This window comes from Prunus mume, linkage group LG4 (genome assembly GCF_029339155.1).
Source record: "Prunus mume cultivar Tortuosa linkage group LG4, ASM2933915v1, whole genome shotgun sequence".
Lineage (NCBI taxonomy): Eukaryota > Viridiplantae > Streptophyta > Magnoliopsida > Rosales > Rosaceae > Prunus > Prunus mume.
In genome coordinates, this window is record NC_142701.1 from 9,354,224 (window position 1) to 9,376,852 (window position 22,629).

At 36.4% G+C, this 22,629-nt stretch overlaps 2 protein-coding genes across 2 annotated transcripts; both read right to left on the minus strand.

Moving 5' to 3' along the window:
* Positions 1 to 321: 321 nt before the first annotated feature.
* On the minus strand, positions 322 to 1,856 carry LOC103328066 (arogenate dehydrogenase 2, chloroplastic). The gene is given in 2 exon segments (XM_008230453.2): positions 322 to 1,178; positions 1,181 to 1,856. Coding segments are annotated over 2 exon segments (1,206 nt in total). The 5' UTR covers positions 1,707 to 1,856; the 3' UTR covers positions 322 to 498.
* Positions 1,857 to 9,720: 7,864 nt separating this feature from the next.
* Positions 9,721 to 16,139, minus strand: LOC103328067 (pyrophosphate-energized vacuolar membrane proton pump). The gene is made up of 9 exons (XM_089050422.1): positions 15,671 to 16,139; positions 13,000 to 13,574; positions 12,538 to 12,917; positions 11,796 to 11,882; positions 11,381 to 11,710; positions 11,084 to 11,108; positions 10,541 to 10,951; positions 10,346 to 10,405; positions 9,721 to 10,222 (listed from the first exon to the last, which is right to left on the minus strand). Exons 1-9 carry the CDS (start codon positions 15,921 to 15,923, stop codon positions 10,016 to 10,018), a joined length of 2,328 nt encoding a protein of 775 aa, XP_088906548.1. The 5' UTR covers positions 15,924 to 16,139; the 3' UTR covers positions 9,721 to 10,015.
* Positions 16,140 to 22,629: the final 6,490 nt, after the last annotated feature.

Sequence of the window (22,629 nt, forward strand, 5' to 3'; positions counted from 1 at the left end):
AAACAAAAGGAGATCAACTTTGAATGTCAAACTTCAACTACAGCAGGCATGTTTCCATCATTTATGCTAATAACAATAAATAATATGAAGTAAAAAAGTCTGAAGTACTTTAAATCAATAAATAAATAAAAACATGTGCCATAATGTGCAAGGCTGAGAGGTGGTGGGCATGAGGATATCAGATTCACCCAAATGGTTGACAACTTGACATTAATAATCAAATAGAGAAATGATTCACAAAAGCCATGCATCAACCAATTTTAGGGGAATGCCAAAGCAAATATCTGACTGAAAATCATGTTGCAATGCTGAACAACTACATTCTCTCAAAATTTGAGATCTTCATTACTTTCTTCATACAAACAGAAGAAAAATAGCAACAACAAAAGAATAAAGATTTTCTTCAGCACAGCTGGAATTCTAATTACTTTAGCATACATAGATGCGTAAGCACACCTTCTCCTACTCTAGAAACAGAACATATTTACATAGAGCATATTATCTTAGAGACACAGAAGCAGAATCGAGAGGAGCACTATCTTCGTAACCTTCATGAGCACCATTCTGAGAAGCCTCACCACTTCGATTTTGAGTAACAACATTGCTTCCATTTTGAGCACCAACTGGAAGCAATTTCTGGGACTTGGCAGGCTCTTCTTCTCTTGGAATTTCAACTGCTTCTGCAGTCCCAAACAACTGCTTCCTACAAACCTCATGCAAATGCCCAAACAACTCTTTCTTAAGAGCCTCAAATGCCATATCCAACCTCTCCAACTGCTCCATTGCGTTCTTGTTATACATAAACAACCCATAATACAAATCAAAGCTGTCCCCAGATGTATTCTCCACCAAATTCAACAAAGTCTCATACCCTTTTGTACTAATTGGTGAAGACTCCAATTTAAACTTCTCCAACACCCTCCCCATTGTATGGGTCACAAATTGTGACCCTGCTGCATGCTTGTCATGTTCTGCACATGACATTTCAACCATCCTGCAACCTTCCCTACCAAAAATGTCTAAAAATTTCTCACACCTATTGAACCTAAACCCATTATTTCCAATTCTAACCTTGTCATACACAAAAGGAAGATTAACCCATGAGTTTTTACCACTCTGTGGTCCAAACATTGGGTGTGTGCAAAGAATATCAAACTCATCAGGTAAATACTCAACAACAAATCTCTTGGAAATTCTTTGACTGAAAGAACATCAACAAACAGGGTATTTCTTCTAAGCCTCTGAAAAGGGAACGACTTGATTACCTTTTCAGTGGACAAAATTGAAGTGCAGAGAAGAACAACTTCTGGGTGTTGCTCACAGAGGTCATGTGGGTCTGTGAAGAATGAAACGCCGAGGTTTTCTGCAACTTTGGAGTAGTCAGAGCGAGATTGGGCGAGGACTGTGTGGCCTTGTTGGACCAAAGTTTTGGCCAAGAACTGGCCGAAATTGCCGAACCCAATAATGGCGATTTTGAGAGTGTTGGATTTTTGGTAATGGGTTTTGATTCGGGTCTCGTAGTCAAAAGGCTGAGCTGCGTCGATGGCTCGAACTCTGAGGCGTTGGAGATTAAGATGGGTCTGGTTTTTTTGGGGCTTGCGAGCGGAAGAAGGTGTGATAAGAGAGTGAGAGATTGAGTGAGAAGATGGGTAGAGATTTGGAGTGAGAGGAGAAGGTTTGGTTTGTGTGGAAGAGAATGAGAGCATTTTTGTTGTTGTTGTTGTGTTTGTGTTTCGTTTTTTATTTTAGAGGAGAAGAAGAAGAGAACAGAGAGGCTGGAACGAAATGGAAATGAAAATATTGGAACCTCGATGAAACTGGCTGTTAAAACTTAAACTAGAGAAACGAATTTCTATTTATACAACAGAAATTGGTAGGAACAAAATGTGTGGAAATATATATATATATATATTAATACAAGCGATATCATACTGGGTAGACCTGGCAATATTGTACACAACCCGTTAACATAACACGAATTCACACAAAAATCTTAGTATTCGGGTCCAAGTTATTGTGTCGTGTTGATATTGTGTTGAACTATTAGCCACACATTAAGCTAACATGTCGTGTCGTGTAAATTCGTGAATACCCATTGTTGAACCAAAAAAATTCACCAAAAATAATTTGTGGGTTTGGATAAGCCCCACAACGTTGTGGGGTACACTACACTTGTTTTCAAAACAATTTTGAAACAACATGTATATCAAATTGTCCATGATCTTATCCCTAGAGGAAAGAAAGGAAAAAGATAATTTGATGAAGTGGGAGGAGGAATCCAATTTGAACAAGGATTGTTCCATCTCAAAACTCTTTCTTGCAACCACTCTATAAAAGAGAGGAGACAACTGGGAGGCGAGGGAGGAAAAAAAGAACTGAAAAGCCACAAAGGTAGAGAAGGACAGTCGTGAGGCTGCAGAGGAAAAAGCAGTCAGATACATGCTGCATCTGCAACAAGGCACCTCTCTTGATGTCTCCCATGATTGGGTATAAAACCCACAAATCAAATTTTGGGACGGCATCCCTTGAATCAAAATTTCTTGGATGTTCAATCCATCATTAGGTTATAAGCCCTGAAATCAAAGCATTGAGTTTTGCACCCCGAAAACAAAGCTTGAGTATTTCACCCTGAAAACAAGTTTGGGTATTGCACCGTAGAAATAAAGCTTGGATGTTTCACCCTCAATCAAGGCTTTGGGTTTTATACTCCAAAAAAATCTTGGATACAAAATCCATCATTGGTGTGTAACCCTCCATCAAAAACTCTTAATGATATATCCATTTTGGGTATAAAACTCATACACTAAGTTCTCTGGATGACGGATCCATTTTGGGTACAAAACCCACAAACAAAACCATTGGGGGTTTAATCTCACAGCAAATAAAAATGGGTTATACCTCTGCCTTCGGAGAATATGATCAACTCTCTCCCTCTTTGACAAGAACAAAAGCCCACTAATTTCTTTGAGTGTGCTGCTTTGAAACGAAAACAAAAAGAAATCAGCTGTTTGCACATAGGCAACACAAAAAAATAGGGAAGTCAGCAAACGAAAGAAGTTTGGAGGAGAGGCCACGCATAGCCCACGTTTTGCTTGAAGTACTCATCTTGTGTTTGTATGTATACCAACAAAACAAAACAAAACAAAAATAGGCAGCAGAGAAGAGAAAGAAAAGAGGCCAGACAAAACACAGTAACCAAAAAACAAAAAAAGAAGAGAGCCAGCGGAGGGAGAAAGAGAATGGAGCCAAAAAAAAAGGAATGCTAGCAACCTTCTCTTTAACCTTTTTGGACCTTCTTCTTTTTGACATGACATTCTTTACACTTAAAACAATGTTAATATATTATATAACTTTTGCTTTCCAAGTTTACTCTTATTAATTGTATTCAATTTATCCAAAAAAAAATTCACAACGTTCTTACCATATTATTATTATTTTTTTAATGACAAATTTTTTTTATTTAAGAGAATGTCTGCTTTTTTAAAAAAAGAGGAAATGTCCTTTTTTTTTTAATAATAAAAAAAGGACATTTCCTCTCTTTTTTAAAAGCAAAAATTTTCTTTAAAAAAAATTTAATAAGATGGTAAGAAAGTTGTGAAATTTGTTTGGATAAATTGAATATATTTAATAAGGGTAAACTTGGAAAGCAAAAGTTAGTTTGTATAATATATTAATGACATTGTTTTAAGTGTAAGAAGAATGACACATATCAAGCAAAAAATGGAGAAGGTCCAAAGAAGAAAGTTAGAGAGAAGGTTGCTAGTATTCCTCAAAGAAAAATAGTGGATTTGCTTGACAAAACAAAAGGCAACTAGAAAAATAATAATAATAAAATAGAAAAGGGGGCTGTGCTCTTGGATGATTGTGCTTGGTCTACTTTTGAGTTAAAAAAATGAGAGATTGGCAATAACTGCTACAGTAACAAAAAGAAAAGAAGAATAGGCAAAGCTGATACTCAAACAGGCTTTGTCTTTGGTTTCCGAAGCAAGAAGACAAATTGCTTTCTCCACAAATAAAGAAATCTCAAAGCCTTCAGTATGGCCCATGGCAAGGCACAGTCTGTACATACAAAGAGAGAAGACAAAATTTAGCAACATGGAAACAAACAAAAAAGAAAATAAAAGAAAAGGAAGATTATGGACATGTGGGTTACCACGTGAAATCCTAGAGTCGAAGAAACAACTTGTTTCTTTCTTTTGTTATGCAACACAATCAAAGCAAGAAAAAAGAATTAAAGGAGGAACTCTTCCTCAACACCTGCAATGAGACATTTGATGTATTAAGTGGGATATTCCAACCGGCTTGAGACAAACAGAAATAAAAAGAATGAATGTGGACGTGGTGGTTCGGCCACCACGTAAAGCCCCGTTTGGTTTATGGAAATGAAAAATAAATTGTTTTTCCATGTTTAATAAGTCTAGGTATGGGAAATCGTTATGCTAAAAAGTATGGGAGAAAGTAAAGTCATATTCCCAACTTAGGTTTTGTTTTCCCTCCTCATGGGAAAGTTTGGGAAAATGAGCTAACATTAAATACATATTTTTTATGACCATTTTATCCTCATTAACAATTTAGAATTATAATATATCATTAAATGCATTCTTTTTTTATTTGATTTAGTATGGGTATAATTGAAAATTTATACAAATTTTGTTTTCTCATTCCCATTCATTGGAAAATGACATGGAAATGATTTCCCCTCAAATTCATTCCATGAACCAAACGGAGCCTAAGGATTCAAGCCTCTCTTTATGTCATGCAGAAGCAACTAAGAAATAAGGGAAGTCTATGATGGGCCGCACACATTCAGAGAAAGGAAACCAAAAGGAAGAAGACTTCTTTCTCTCTTGGCTTGCAGCAAATAAAGTTAATTACAAGAAGGAGATAAATTACTTATCACCTGCCTAATTAAAAAATGGGTACAAAATATATAAATATCAGGAGTCTAAGATTTCGCCCATAAAACATGACTTCGTTGCACAAAGTCACAGACCATGAGACAAGCCTCAAAGCCCAAATAGCAAGTGTTATATGCCCATGGGACTGTGAAGATGCCAGACATGTACCATGATCCAGCAGTCTCGAACCAACGTCTCAAGGCTTGGCGGTCCAGAATATAATGCGTGCATTCCATGGCAAGTTTCAAGCTCAGTGGGTTTCTCTATTAAAAATTCAATTAGCGAACACTTGGTACAAAGTCTCAAATTCGCAAATTATGGATTAATGGGCTTAAATTCCAAAAAAATGGGCTTAAATTCCAAAAAAATGCCCATTAATTCCCAAATCGTCAAGTGAAGATTCAAGTAGTATAAAACCAAGCCAAATCTCAACTGGTACACAACCACGCAAATTAAACAATTAAGTTGGAATTACGTTGGTTTGATCTCGTTAAGGATATGTGAGCAGTCTAGCATTTCAATAGACGCAACCACAACCAAATTTGAATCTCTGGTTTATCCTAACCAAATTCTCCAAAACACTTTTCCAAGTGCAAATGTCAATTTTAGAAAATTAGTGGGTTAATCAAAATTGCTCATTATTTTTCTTGGACATTGACAATAAGAAAAATGGTACAAAATCATTCAATTTTTCTCATAGGTGATCTACCCATGCAAATTTCAATGAGATTAAATTCAAATATCTCAAACACAAATTCTCAATTAGTGGGCCACACTTATCTATTAATTTCTAATTTTTCCCATGAGTCATCTACTTGTGAAAATTTCAACATCTCCAAATTGTCTCAAAGACACAAATTCTTAATTAGTAGGCCATACTTACCCATTAATTTCCAAATCAATTCTGAACTATGTTGGTTTGATCCCTTCGAAAGGGTATGTAGGCAATCTAGAGACTCAATCTAGATGCAACCGCCCAAATCTTAAATCCAAACAGAATCCCTGGTTTATTCTTAACCAAATTAGCCACAAATACAATTCAAAATCAAATCTCTTGTTTATTTAGCTAAATTCACTCAATATAATTCAAATCAAATTTTCCTTGCAATGAGTGATTTATTTGTTGCAATTATTTGAACTAAGAGTGGCTTGATTCCCGTAAGGGGTACGTAGACACCCTGAGGTTCGACTTAGGAGCAGCCGCAAAACCAAACACACACGTTTTGTTTCTATATGATGGAATCAAAAGGTGTTCCCTTGAAGTAAGGGATTGTAATTAACAGACACCGCGTCTCCAATGGGTAGAACTTAAAATAATATAACTTCATTATTTAATTAATGGTGGTTAAATTATGTTGGGAGGTTGACATTTTTCTTCAACACCCATTAACCCGTTAAGCTCAGGGACATTTTTGTAAATTTATATCTTCTTTTTTTCTCCTTCTCTTTCTTCTCTTCCAACCCAATTCCCCCGGCTCTCCCACTGTCTCTCTCCCACTGTCTCTCTCTATAAGTTTCTTCTCTTTTCATTATTTTCCCAAAAACCGATCATAGCTCTCTCTCTCTCTCTCTCTCTCTCTCTCTCTCTCTCTCTCTCCTCCTCCTCCTCCTCCTTCAGTGAATCGTCTCTCTCACCGGTTGCATCATTAATTGAGGTTTATGAATTGGGGAAGGAGGAGAGGAAGAGGAAGGGGGGAACTGCGCAATGGTTATGTACGTGGTTTTTTTTTTCTTTTTCAGTTTTCAATTTTTTAAATTTTTTTTCATTCTTAACGGGTGAAATGGCTCGTGTCATGTGATTCTTGAATTGTAACAAGTCGTGTTCGTGTTTGACATTTTTCACCCATTTTCTTATCGTTTCGTGTCGTGTCAACTTGTTAAGAAAAGCGGATTGACACGAACACTGCAAACACGACATGAATGCTAGGTCTAATATTGGGGAACTGGTGGAATATCAAATCTATGCTCCACTTGAGCTACGAGTCTCTTGCTTTATAACCCAACAACAACAACAACAACAACAAAAATTGTCAACCTATACGATATATTGAAATTTTGCCTATTTATTATATCTCTTTTACTTGTCATATTGCTATGATTTTGAGTTAAACTGTTGGTTTTAATTGAGTTAAATTGAACCTAATAGCAATTTTGAGCTTAAATGGAGAAGAATTGAATGACAAAGGTAGTTTGGCAATTACCAATTAGGTAGTTCGGTTTGGAATGGCAATTCTCAAGTATTTGATTGTCGACTTCCAACTTGATGTGCCCGAGCATAAGCAAATTGGAAATTTCACTATATGGGCTGATTTTGAGTTTCAAGTGACGTAGGGGAGCTTTCCAAGTGGCTTTGGGAGACTTAATTAGCTTAATTGATTTTATTTCTTTATCTACGTTGTTGAATAAGGAAGTCTAAATAAGGTTAGAAATAGCCCATTATTCCTCTCTGTTGGGGGAAGTGTTGATTCCCAACTAGAATAGTGAGTTAGGAAGCATATAAATAGGAGGTTTTGGTAGATATCTTGGAGGAGGTTTCGACAGGGATGTCCAATTTCAAGTTTTGCTTTTTGTAATAGATGTCATAGGTTACATGATTAGACATGGATATATGTCATGACTTATGTGGTTGTTTTGCAAGTTTTCCAAGGAACTTGATTAATCTCTTATTATCTTAATTCCATTACTAGGGATAGAGTGGGTTGGTAAAGAATATTTTTGGTATAACCAAGGATGGAGTATCGAATACAGTATGAAAAATCAACTGTCAACATGGAGATTAATTAGGATTAACATGCTAAGGGAATTCGGTAAAATTGGCTATGGTGAAATTGGAAGCTCTAATACTCTCACAATCGGTACTTAGTAAATTAAATCACTCTTCGTGGAACGATACTTAACAACATCACACCACCGAATTCTCAAGTAGAGGTTCAACCAACTATGGTGGACCGTTACACCATTGATCTGACCCAAATTTTCAATCCAAAATGCTCATTCTTTGGTGGGGGGATGCTATTACCTTTTTTGGGTCTCAATCTCACAGTTTTGGTGGTTGGTAGTGGAGATGGATGCTTGGGTTCCGTGGACAAGGAAATCTCACGTCTAGTGGGATTGAGTATGGCGTCGATGAGATAGTGTAAACTACAATAGAGTGGAATTTCTCACACACACACAACTATGTATGATGTCATTGGGATTCGAACTTAAGACCTATAATTTGCAAATCAATGCCTTTTTTCATTAGATTAGACCCCGTTGGCAATAAAAATATAATTAACTTAAGAAAAAGTATGTCTAAATAGAAGCTCCCAAAGAAGAAACACACATTTTTGACATAAGGTATAATTTGTAATCAACATTATAAAGAAAATCATAAATCATTTTTCTTGAGCCTTCGAATATAAAACCAACCACAAAAATATAATTGAGAAACATATGGGGTTTGAATCCAATTTTGCAGTGCAAAACGTGATGTCGAATGATATTCCAAAGATTATTAGTTGTTTATGGTTGGTATCACGAAATTATTCATTGATCATTGGTAGTACAACAATAATGGATTTGAACAGGGTTGGGCATTCAAACCGGTAATCCGGTCAAACCACCCAAACCAAACCGATGGTTTGGGTTGGTTTGGTTTTTTTTCAATCTTTTTTTGGTCATCGATTTGAACCCAAACCAAACCTAAATATATGGTTCGATGTACGATTTGCAATATTCAAAACTACGGTTTAACCAAACCAAACCGAACCATATTAAAAATATATTATATATAATATTATTATAAGAAATATATATATATATATAATACATAGTTTCAATCTTTTATTTTTCTTCTATCTCAATCTCTCCGTTTGTCTTGTCTTCATCAGTCTCTCTCTCTTTATTTTTTTTCTCCTTCTTCTTACGATTGTCTTCACTCCGTCTCCCTCTTCTTCTCCATCTCTCCATCTTTTTTTTTCTTCTTCTCCTCTTCATTGCTTTTATTTCTTCTCTCTCTCTCTCTCTCTCTCTCTCTCTCTCAGAAAGCCAAAAAATCGAAACCAAACCAAACCAAACCATCAAGTCCAGTTAACCGAAGTGGTCGGTTTTCATCAATTATGGTTTGGTTTCGGTTTTCAAAATAGCCAAATTGATGTCTACGGTTCGGTGTTCGGGTTGAGCCCAAAGCCAAGCCCACCCCTAGATTAGACCCGTCATCTTGACTTTAAACGTTTGTGTGCTCTGAATTGAAAGGTAAAGATGGCGCATTTCTAACTAGACATGGCCTTTATAATTTTTTATTTATTTATTAGCTTAATTGATTATTTGCCCCCTAAACTTGTACCTAAGTTTCGTTTTACCCTTTATTCTTCTTCTTTTTTAAGAAAATTAAGGACCCGAACTAATTTTTTTCACCAATTTGACCCCCGACGTCAAAATCTGCGACTTCCCATCCATTCTACCGTCAAGTTAGTTTTTTGGTGGAGACGCGAAAGGACAACAATAACCTCCAACTTGATGACATGATGGATGGGAAGTGATAGATTTTGTTGTTTCGGGGCAAATTGATGAAAAAAAATTAGTGCAGGTCCTCAATTTTCTTTAAAAAGAAAAAGATATGAGATAAATTGAAACCTAAGTACAAATTCAAGGGCAAATCATCAATTAACCCTATATTTATTTAACAACTATTGTTTATGAGAACTTTTATTTTTTTCAATGTTTCATTTGTTAAATTCATCCTTGCAAAAATCAAATGATAAACTTAGCTTCATCAGATGAAGCCGCTCTTCAGAAATTTTTATGAACCAAACTAGGATTTCAAAAGGAGGCACCATAATTGGGGGGAAAATGAAATTTAGAGTCCAAGTTAGAACCCATTTTCATAAAAACGTTTCAATTGGTACATCTAATTTTCGTCATTAAAATTCTCAGAGTTGACAAATTAACAGAAACACTAACTAAAAGAGGGAGGGGAGAAGAGGGATGAGAGATACTGGTACAAGAAAAGGAAAAGTTAATAATAAAACCTCAGCCCGCCAGACCAAAAATAGAACCAAATGATATTATAAGGCCATTTTCCCCTGATACAATAGCCATGGCAGAAAACACACACTCCCTCCAACTCCAACTCCTCAGAAGATCTTGAAAAGTAGGCCACCATGAGTGGCAAAGAAGGGAGCAAACACAAGGGACTCCACTGCCATGAGCTTGATGAGGATGTTGAGTGATGGGCCTGAGGTGTCCTTCAGTGGGTCCCCAATGGTGTCACCAATCACTGCTGCCTTGTGTGGGTCAGATCCCTTTGGCCCAAGGGTCCTCGCATGCTCTGAAGCACCAGCCTGAAAACCATACACCAAGATAATTTTAATAAACAGATAACCTATTTACCCCAAAAAATAAGAATTAAAATAATAAAAACCAAAGAGAACCTCGGCTTAATTAGAAAGAATGAAATGTTTTACCTCAATGTACTTCTTAGCATTGTCCCATGCACCACCTGTGTTGGAAGCGGATATCGCTACCTGATAGCCAAAAACATATGCACATAAAATCAGTAATTGGAGATCAACACATATTCAGCAAATCAAAATTCCCATTTGTTCAAAACCAAGTTGGAATATCCACTAGCATCCACTGTATTCTATGTTCAACATTACCTGCACACCGGAAACTAATGAACCAGCAAGAACACCAGATAGGGTCTCCACGCCAAATAATGTTCCAACAATGAGAGGGGTAAGAATGACAAGAGCACCCGGTGGAATCATCTCCTTGATGGATGCATCAGTGGAGATCTTGACACAAGTAGCATAGTCGGGCTTAGCGGTACCCTCCATGAGACCTGGAATGGTATTGAACTGCCTGCGGACTTCCTCAACCATTTTTAGTGCTGCACTTCCCACACTCTTCATGGTCATGGCAGAGAACCAGTAAGGAAGCATTGCACCGACAATCAGTCCAATAAAGACCTTTGGGGTTAAGACATCAACTGTTGAAATTGCTGCGCGACTGACGAAGGCACCAAACAGGGCCAAAGACACCAGAGCAGCAGATCCAATGGCAAATCCCTAGAACCCAATAATTCATTGATAAGTCAAAAGGACCTTTGCACATGTGAAACCAAGAAAAGTAAAACAGATACAACTAAGCACAATAAACTCTTATAGGGTGCACTTCGAGTTAGCCAAGCACTCTACTACCGCTGAAACACTAGGCTCAATAATGCTGAGCCAAGGCAACCAGAACATGAAGCAGGTAAAGAATATCCGTCCAACCATCAATAGACAAAAAGCAATTTATGGAGGCACACCATTATTACTTCTCAAAAAAAAATAATAAAAATACAGAAACAGATCAAATATAACAAGACAGGTGACTGATGAATGGTTTTCAACTACGATACCGCACATGATTTATGCTGACTCTGCACAACTCAAATAGACGACAAGCTACATCAAAATAAAAGGATAGGCACATTCTGAAAGAATGTCAATTACCTTCCCAATGGCGCAGTGGTATTGCCGGCAGCATCAAGAGCATCAGTTCTCTCACGGATTCTATGGCTCATGCCTGCCATTTCAGCAATGCCTCCAGCATTGTCACTAATGGGACCGTAAGCATCAATGGCCAAACCTGTAGCGATGGTGCTCAGCATCCCAAGTGCAGCCACTGCAATGCCATACATTGCAGCAAAGCTAAAACTAACAAAAATGCTGACTGCAATGGCAAAAATTGGAATGATGACTGATTTGTATCCCAGAGCAAGCCCAAAGATAACATTGGTGGCAGCACCGGTCCTGCAGGAATCAGCAACATCTTGCACAGGGCTGGGAACAACAGAGGAAATGGACAGGTCAGGACAGGAAGTGAAAATAGCAAGAGAGGAACATTTTTGTGATGTATAAGTGGTACCTGTATGCATTGCTGGTATAATACTCAGTGACGAACCCAATTATAAGCCCAGCCCAAAGACCAACAGCCACACACAAGAACAATTGCCTGCAAAGTTAATCACATCAATGACGTACTTAAATAATGTGGCATATCAATTACGGAACAGCCAGAAAAATTGATGCACATCCAGGTATCCTCACAATTCACAAGTAGTTACAACTTGAAAGATCAAATGGTGCACCATCTCTAAGTACAAGGTCTTAAGTAGTCTAATTTTGTTATGACATTGACAAATTCACATGGCAAATAAAGTCCACGTAAAATTCACAACATCAAATTCAGAATAGGATGATAGACCAACATGGCAAAAAGGTACTCAAGCCAAAAAAAATTCACATAACCAATACCACGCAAGAACATGAACCTTGGACTGTTTGCAATGATCAATTGAATGCAAGATGTGTGTGTGTGTGTGTGTGTGTGTGTGTGTGCGTGTGCGCGCGTGTGAGAGAGAGAGAGAGAGAGAGAGTAGAAATGAAGATTAATGCAAGAGAGAACACATATGAAGATTGATGCATATCAGAAATCAAGTCTACTATAATTTTGAAAGGGGAGAAAATGAAAAAGAAAACATTTTTCCTCTACAAGTTGGCAGAAATTATATAACTAAAATACATTATTTTGTGGCTTGACAATTTAAGGGAAACACTTGACTACACAAGATCACCATTTTGGTAAAAGAGTTTTACACAGATCTTACCAGTTCTTTACAACTTTCTGAACCCCAAAGTTATAAATTGTGAAGGATGACGGCAGAGCAATCCAGCTAATAATTGCAATTCCAACAGTCATGAGAACAGTGGAGATGATAAGCTGCTTTTTCAAAGCTGGTTCAATTTCCTTGACAGCCTTGATCTCAAAGAAATCAGTGGCAAATAGGGTTGTGATTAAACAAATAAGGATGCCCATAGAACTGATGAGGAGAGGATACAACATAGAAGTGAATTCATGGTTGATTCCAAACGAGGAAATGGAAGCAACGACTAGGGCAGCACAAGATGATTCAGCATATGAGCCAAAAAGATCAGATCCCATCCCAGCAATGTCCCCAACATTATCACCAACATTGTCAGCAATCACCTATATTCAAACCAAAATCCTGAATGTCAAAACACCATATATATCTTAACAACCAAGTTTAAGAAATTTTGAGATTGCTTACAGCAGGATTTCTTGGGTCATCTTCAGGAATGTTTCTTTCAACCTTTCCTACCAGGTCAGCACCAACATCAGCAGCCTTGGTATAGATACCACCGCCAACTCTTCCAAAGAGAGCCATGGCTGATCCACCAAGACCATAGCCAGTAATTGACTCAAAAAGGCCTTCCCAGTCATCACCATAGTACACTTTAAAGACATTGATAGTAATGTAAAGTACCAAAAGACCATTTGCAGCAAGGAGAAATCCCATTACTGCACCAGACCTAAATGCAACAATAAAGGCCTTCCCAACACCTTTTCTTGCCTCCAATGTTGTCCTAGCATTGGCATAAGTGGCAATTTTCATGCCAAGAAAACCAGAAAGGATCGAGGTAACACCACCAAGTACGAAAGCTACAGTGCTGAAAACTGCAGTTGCAAGTGCTGGCTTGCAGGTCCTTTGCGCATCATAAGTGCAGGGTTGGCTCTTTGTGCTGAAACCCTCCACAGACCCAAGGAAGAGGAAGATCAAGATTGCAAAAACAACCATGAAGACCCCAACATACTGATACTCAGTGAAAAGAAAGGATGTTGCACCTGTACAACCATGCATACCGCTTTTTAATAAAATGGAGACTCATAGAAAGTGATGTGATATAAATATGAAAATGAATGCAACCATTATCAAACCTTGTTGGTCATAGAAAGTACAAAGGAAAATATGATAGTGATGTGATATGAATACGAATACGAAAACAAATGAAACCGTTACCAAAACTTGTATAGAAATTGCAAAGACAACATCATATTGTCTTAATCTATCAGTGCTGGATAAGTAAAATTAGGATACCATCATCCCATGTTAAGTGTAACTCCCAAGTTACTAATCAAACTGACGTCCTGTTGACTCAAATAATTTATGTCCAGTTAAATTTACTAACAAGTCAGTACCATCATTCATGTCCCTTTCCACAATATATTTTTGGTTCGTACACTAAACTTTAAATGGGGAATGCTAACAACCTTCTCCCTTCTCCTCATAACACGTGTCACTTTGCTTACTCTTAAAACAATGTTATTAATGCATTACACAAACTAATTTTTGTTTTCCAAGTTTATCCCTATTACAAAAAGAAAAATAAGACCGCCTTTTTTTTGGGCAGAAGAAAAATAAGACTAAACATCAATAAAATAATTTTTTTGACCAACCATCCCCATCCATACGCCCTCTCCATTTCTCACGTCGCCACCACCACCTAAAGTCACAACCCCAACCAACATAGCCCACCACAGCATTCTCTCCCCTTAATGTTTTAATTTCAATTTCTTAAAACTGATCTGTTTATAAAATATAAAAACATAGAAAATTTGTGCTTAAATGATTAAATATTTTTTTTATTAATTTAAATAACATTTATTAATCTTTAAACAGTAATTTAACCACACAAAAAAGGTCACAGCTGTCTATAAAAAAAACACAGAGGATTTTGAAAAAATAAATAAAGCAATACACAGGGACAACAATGCATTTAATAGGGATAAACTTGGAAAATAAAAATTAGTTTGTATGATGCATTAATGACATTATTTTATGTGTAAACAAAGTGACATATGTAATGCGAATTGAGAATGTCCAAAAGAGAACGTTAAAGAGAAGTTTCGTAGCATTTCCCACTTTAAATAGTCAGAATGTGCTCAACTGCATTAGCATATGCCATACCAGCAGTTACACTGGCATTCTGCTGCTAGTGGAAGTAGAAAGTAACTCTCTATATCAGACAGAATCAATTCAAAGTAACTAACACAGTAATTTGAATAATAAAAAATAAATCAAACTTTAATTTAGATACGACAAAAAAATTAAATCATGCTCCCGACAACCACACAGTATACCCATACAACAAAAATATAAAAATAACCTTAATTTATAATCAACGATGCCCTACCACATGACACATGATACATCACGCACGTGCAAGACACATGTGGTGCACACTAGTAATAATAAGGATACTGATAATACCCCAGAAGCCAAATGACTCTATTGATACAGGACAAAATAATTAACTGCGATTTATAACAATAACAACAAAGACGAGAGGATAAGCTGTATTATTACTCTATTCTTCCCAATATTAAACTAGATCTAAAAAATCTAAATGAAGAAAAAAGAATAAATATATGTTAAATAAACGCAAAAGCAGATCTTGAACATGACCCAACTCAGATATGCAATCAAAAGCTCAAGCTTGAGCTAACATAAAACCTAGAATTCCATGAAAAGGCATTCTCTTTAACCAGATGCAGGTCAAAATACACAAAGACAGGAGGAAAGAAAAATCAGAAGTTTCTAGGTCTTTCTCCCAACCTTAGACTTCGTTTGGCTGCTGAGAAATTGCAAGGAAAAATTGAACTTCTACTAATAGATACCGCTCAAACTAAGTTTAATATAACCATTTGATTGAACCATGATAAAGTTTCTATCCAATTTCTCCGTTTTCTCAGCAACCAAACGCGAGCTAAACTGAAAGCCTTGAACTTTCCTTTCATTTCCTCCGTTTTCTGAGCAAACAAACAAAAACAGTCTAAAGCTCCAACACTGTTGGAGTTCAAAGAGTGAAAATTTCAAGAGAACCACCAGATCTAACAAAAAGCTCAAAAGATCTAAACAAGCATAGAGAACCAAGCTCTACCTTCAGAGATAGCGTTCTGTATCTCAGCGCACTTAGCGACGACGTTTTGGTCATGGAGGCCTTCCTCCTCCTCAATGAGGTAGTCGTTGAAGCCGTTCTTGTTACTGTTGGGCCCAGCCGGAGGCGCGTGGCGCCCTGGCGTGACCTTCACGCGCGATACAATGAACCACTGGACAAGCGAGAACACGATCCCGATGACGGCGGCGACGGGGATCACAACCTCCGTCGCGAGGGTAGAAAGAAGAACCGCCATCCTCGCCGGAACCCTAACTTCGCCGGTGACCGTACGCCGGAGAATTCAGAACTCAGAAACAGAGAGACTCTTCGAGCTGATGAGCTTCGGAGAGTGAGTAAGATAAGAAGATGGAGAGCCTTTCGCGAAGGCTCGGGTGGATTTTATATTCGGAGAAATGTGAAAGATCAAAAATTCGAGGAGCATATGGGCATTGATAACATAATGTCGCGGTTGCGTGGTATTATGTAGCGTCAGGGATCTGGACCGTTGCTTAAAATTTTGTTGTTTGATTGGACGGTGTGGATTGAGGAATATGGGATCAACGGTGGATGATAAAGCGAGAACGGTAGATAAAAAAAGCTTATCGCATATTTTCGACGCATAGATGTCGGAATCACTTTTATTTTACTCAATTCTTTTCAAGTGATGAGTTGCTGTTTGCATCTCTTTGGGAAGGTATGCCCTACTTTGCAACTTCAGGCCTCAAGATGCATCCAAGTGTGATTTACCCTTGTGATATGATCATATCCCATCAAATTTGTTTAGTGTGAGATTAACATTACGCACACGAAGGGACGGTTTGAATAATGTTATACTATCATACTTATAATTAATCTTATGTTGCTACTTAGTTCGACGAGAAATATCATTTTTCTGAATAATTATATGTTTATGTTCGATTGAGAAAAAATTTATCTTTGTCGCACGAATAAATCGAGTAAATTTAACAAAGTGATGACTAAATGCCCTAGAGCAAAATGGTCATATAAAAACCTAAGATTTAGATGCTACGAGATCTAAAATGTACATGTGATTTTAGTAGGTGGTACGTTCATTGTCCATAAAGTCATAGGTGGAGGAGAGTGCCCGCAATTGTGGTCCCCACCCCACAGTGAAATGAAGTGGGCCCGTTCCTAAACTGATGATGATTATTTTTCTTTGTTTGTCAATTGGAGTATGCTACAGCCGAATCGGGAAATTTGCCATCCCGCATGTGGAATGCGATGTGCTGATCTGTCATTAAGTTGTTCTGTTGGGGAGCGAAGCAGAGGATCAATGCCCATCCCAGCTGCATTTAGTAGGTTGAGGATATTGTGGGGTGGGTTTTCGAGCGGTTGCAGAAACTCCTGACGTGTAGCGTGTGTTGAATGGCGTGCAAAGCATCCTATCGGATAATTCTAATTTTCCATCCTTTTTTTATTTATTTTTTCAATCCTCTTTCCTTCTATATCCACACAAGCATTACACTCCAACAATATAGCGGTTTTAGATTAACAACTGGCGCATTACAAGATAAATTATCCAAATATCTCCTGTTTGTTTCTTTAGATAAGATATTGAGATATGTTTTTGGTAATGTTATTTGTACTATATTTATTGACGAAAGCCTGTGTAAGGAAATGTTCTAAACCAATGGAGTTACAAAATTCCACAATTTGTAAATTAACTCGTTATGTCGTTATAATTTAATCTAGTATAATTGAGTGGGCACCTTATGTGGGGACATAATATTTGTTGATATGTTACGAAACACTTTTTAATCGTATGGACTTCATAACTAAATAGTCGATGATAATTTGACATAATGATGTCTCATTATTTGAAACTTAGATCTAATTATTTATTCTTCAACTAATAAATAAACTAAAGTTTTTAAGTTTTCAAGTTAAAGGTTTCTTAGTGAACGTACCAACTAGAAATGTTCCAACTCATATTTCTTATATTATTAGTACCTAAGTAAATTGTTCCATCCCGAATATACATCACACTCTAAACTTAAAAGATTAAATGGTATAATAATTTAGGATATAGACATCTAACCAAAAGGTAATTAAAATTGCAAACAAAATTGATTCAACCTTACTCCATGCAAATTGTACTCAACTTTTTTTTTTTTTTTAATTGAAGCGATAGTCTTAATTACAAGGAAAAAAATGGCTAATATGTTATGAGGATTCAAATTAAAGATCACTTGTATGTAAGTCAATACTGTTATTAACTGAGTTAGATCTCGTTAAACTCAATTGAATCTTACTATAAAGAAACATTAAAATAATGATTAGAAGCCATCATAATTCACACGAAGCCAAACCCTAATTATGCAAAAGAAGACCAATAAAGTGGGGAGTGGCGTGAGCAAAAGTGGAAAGGCACGCAATGGGTATGGCAAGAAGGCTTTTGTGACCTTTTTGTAAGCATACAACCCAAACGAAACAAACAGACAAACAAGCAGTGGGGTGAGGGGTTGGGGAGGAGGGAAGTCATGTTATTATTATTGTCTTGGCTTCATAAAGAAGCGAAAATTTTGAGAAGAGTGTGGGCCGTACAAAGTAAAAATGAGTTCAAAGACCCTCTACCCACTGAGGAGATAATTGATTGCCTCTCTGGTCCCAGAAATGTACTGTTTTGCTGGTTTGCGATACTTTGATTGGTTTATGATTCTACTCATGTCCAATAATTTTCCAGTTATATTCCAAGTTAGCCTTGCTGTTGTTTGGCTGTAATTTAACCTTTAACCTAACCCGGACGGGCCACCATTCAAGTACTTCACCTTGCTAGTTGGGGTTGAAGCCTCAACACTTGAGGACACTGTACCTTACTTATAAACAAAACCCACCTAGCAAGGAAAGCGACCACTACTTACACTAATACGGCAATGTTGGAAAAACTTACGTGGGGTTGTTTTTGTTACGGGAAAGTGAATAGTCATAGAATAATTCCGTTGAAAATGAAGGCATGTTTGTTTAATAAGTAAGAACTCATCATCAACTTTGCACATGTGATATTTTAACGGAAATATTATACCTTTATGTACGTACTGCCACGTGATAAGAATAATTTCACATAAGTTTCAAATAATTTTATCTGATACTAGCATGTTCTCTTATCAAATGATTTGGTATCATATGTATTCAAATCATCAAATTGAATTTCAATTAGTTTTTATTGAATTAAGTCCAAAACTAGATTGGATTCGACTAGGATTTACGATCCAACTACGATCTACTAATACAATTGCAAACTTTCTGAAGATTAATGGTTTACAAACAAGCTCATTTAGATTTTTTGTTGTAGCTTTTACAGAAGTTGAATTGGGTAATTTGAAGATATATCATGATTATAAACCAAATCTAGTCCACTTTAGCACAAAGTAAAAATAGAGCAAAACACATTCATTTGCTTTACAACCTAATTTTATATTTCCTTCCGCTCTTCCTTTCTCTCTCTTCACAACCTCCTCGCATGCACCTTTTCTTTTTCTCCCTTCCTCCCTCTTTTGTGGACGAAGTTTTTCATGTGCCATGGAAAGTGCGTGTTGTAGTGTTAAGCCAAATACAAATTTTGGTATATGCCTTTTGATTCTCATCTCAAAACCCACCCCATGTCCCGAACTCTTTCTTTCTCAGGACCCACAAAAAACTTACCTTTGATTGTTCAAAATTTCAAACCTCGTATAGTACCCAAATTCAATATACAAAGAAAGTGATGTTCCCTCCTTAACTCTTGATCTAACTGGTCTCTCATAATAAATAGTCATGATCATGAGAGATCCATTAGAGCACTTTCAGCAGTGCCCCCAGCCAGGGGCCACAGGGGGCCCAAGCCCCAGTTTGATGTTCTAGCGGACTTCAACAGCCTGGACAGCTGGGGGGCTCCACAAGCCTGGGTAGGCCAGAAGGAATAGCCTAGGTTTGCTAACGTCAGCAACAACAAAAAAATAATTACAAATCGAAAAAAATACTAAAAATTTCATAATTTTTTTAATAAATACCATGTCATATTCTTCACTTCTCACACTAAAACTCTATACAAATTAATCTTCTCATATCTCATGTAAATAGTGGTTGTCCTTGGATTGCCATGGATGGAAACACCACAAGCCTTTGGCTACTACTATTCACGTGAATAGAATAATCATTGCCTTGCCATTTTGCCATGACAAATGGGTGGAAGTACTCTTATATAATATTGATTGTAGTTAGGGAAAGTTTCTCCAAACACATCTCAAGTAAACTCCCTCATCTGTGGCGGACTCAAAATTTTGTATACATAAGGGCATGGTGGATTGTGGACTAAATTACATAAAAGAAATTATTATTTTTTCCCATATAGCGAGCTAAGTGGGACTTTGTGAGGCTGAAGCTATTAATAAGTAGTACTATGGGCAACCATATCTTTATCTTTATCTCTCTAATCACGTGACATGATCATGTGAAAAGAGAAATGAACACATATGTGCATTATGCTTGTAACATGGAAGTTAAAAATAACAATAATTAAACTTTCAGATTTTGATCACATAATTATTCCAAATCTGGCAAAGGATGTGTACTTACTAGGGAAGGCTTATCCAGGCACGAAAGAAACAAAATTTCCTGAGAATTCCTCTGAGCAATAAATTATCAAATTGAAAATTTCCTGAGAATCGTAAAATTTTAAATGAGTGCATAGCACGTGTATTAGTGGACTAAATTAAAAAATTCAAACAAACTTGAAGGAAAAAAAAAAATTATCACATCAACTCTATCTCTTTCTCATGGAAGATATTTTGCTTTTCCTACGGAGGATGTTCATCCTAAGAATGGAAGATATTTTGCTTTTCCTACGGAGGATGTTCATCCTAAGAATGCTTTCAAGCAGGTCAATTTTAGGCAAATATTTGTTTCTCAAATTTCATTTGTCTTGGAAATGTCATTTTCATTCCTTTAAAGAAGAATCAAAATGAATGAGGGATTCTCATTTCCCCGTTCGAAAATGCTGAAGATTCATTATTTATAAAACTTTTTGGAATATATAAATGGATGACAAACCCAATAGGGCTCTTGGGTTTTTCATTCTCAAATTTCATGTAAAAACTAGTTTATACCAAACATTGAAAAGAAATCTCGTAGATGGATTCTCAAAGTTCAAATTCTCACAAAACTAATATTATCTTAGAATTGACGTTTCGACTTGTTGAAAGAATGGGGTTATAATCTTCATCATCTATGCTCTAGAAGAAATTATAGACTAGTACAAATACATGTATATGTTTTCCTTTGGTATTTTATGCATTTAGATTTTAGCACATTGAGGAAAAAAAAAACTGCATTAAACCCCAGTTTTGGAGTCAATGAGGTCTAACTCAATAGAAAATGACATTAACTTGCAGACAGTGGAGTTCGAACCCCAAGGCTCATTGGTAGTGTGTGTGTGAAAAAACCTCTCCCCTTTTAGTTTAGTCAAGTTGGTTAGAGCGGATGTGCTCCCACTGCATCCGAAATATCTCTCCACGTTGTTTAAATTAGATTAAAGTAATCGTTTTATTAGTCCTGAACTTGACCCGATTTGTATTTGAGTATCTCAATTTCCAAAATAGTTCGTGGTCCTTTAACTTTAGTTTCGTTTGGACAAATGGTCATGCCATCAATTTTGTTAATTTTTTCTGTCAAATGCAGGGGCAAAATGGAATTTTTATATTAAAACAATAAAAATAAAAAAAATGATATCTTTAAAATAACAATAAAAGAAAATCAAATAAAAAACTAACCCAAAAAAAAAAATTGGGGGGAGTAGAAATCGGGATAGAGGGGGAGAGAGAGGGTTAATTTTTTAGTTTTTTTTTTAAATTTTTATTCATATTTTAATCAAATTTGATAAAAATACTATTTTGTCCCTGCATTTAACAGAAAAGTTAACAAAATTGAAGGCAGGACCATTAGTCCTAACGAAACTAAAGTTCAAGGATCACGAGAATTATTTTGGAAATTGAGGTATTCAAATACAAATTGGGTCTAAATTCAGAAACTAATAAAACGATTAATCCTTTTGAATGCTAAAAATGTTGCATATGTTGGGCCTATTACAAAACATTGGGCTTGACCCAAAGGTTTACATTGACAAAAGAAAACCCAAAACCCTTTCTAACTTCACTTCTTTTTTATTCCTTTTTGGTCAGACATTTCTATTGTCAAGCACTCTGACCTGACACCTCTACACTTTCTTGTGGGAAAAGTTAACCACACAACAAAGGAAGATAAGCCCCAACAGAAAATGCCAAAAATTCCTTGACAGCTAATACTATACATTGCAATTTTATGTGACAAAATAGTTCTGATGCATGATATGGACATGAAATTGTGTCCTACGCAACAATAACAATATATATATATATATATTCGGCAATCGGCATCTTTGCTCTATGAAAGACAACTATTGTGTGCTGCACAAGTTGGCATGTAATTACAAAGTAGCTGCAGAGAAATATAAATCATTTGGAATCTCTCTCTTATTTTATGGAGTGGTGATATTAATTAGGATTTGCTTAGTGATAGTGATTATGGTGAAGATAACAATTTCATTTTTTTTATTGGTTTAACTTCAAATAACTTTGTGCTTGTTTCTTGGGTTTAATATTTGTTGGGGAAGCTTAAGGAGACTATGCTTACTGCTGACTTGTAATCTCCTTGGTATTTTTGTATCTCCTTTTTTAGTCCAATGATATTGATTTACCCTAGGGGAGAGAGAGAGATAGAGCAGTATAAGTGGGTGCAACGTGAGACAAACTGCAATTTATTCAGATTCACTCATATTATAACACATGTACATTTATCAATATTATACTATAAAGTCTAAAGTATAGATAGACCTAACGCAATTCTATTTATTTAAAAATTGGAAAATAAGAAATCCAATAAATGTAGGGATGTGCATATTGAGATAGAATCGACAACTAATTTGGCCC

What these genes read in the sequence shown, in the direction of transcription:
- LOC103328067 (XM_089050422.1), bottom strand. Translation starts at nt 15,923, where the DNA reads ATGGCGGTTCTTCTTTCTACCCTCGCGACGGAGGTTGTGATCCCCGTC. An exon ending in ACCACTGCGCCATTGGGAAG is followed by an intron (nt 11,109 to 11,380) that starts GTAATTGACATT and finishes GCCTTGGCTCAG; the next exon opens with CATTATTGAGCCTAGTGTTT. An exon ending in ATGCTAAGAAGTACATTGAG is followed by an intron (nt 10,223 to 10,345) that starts GTAAAACATTTC and finishes TATGGTTTTCAG; the next exon opens with GCTGGTGCTTCAGAGCATGC.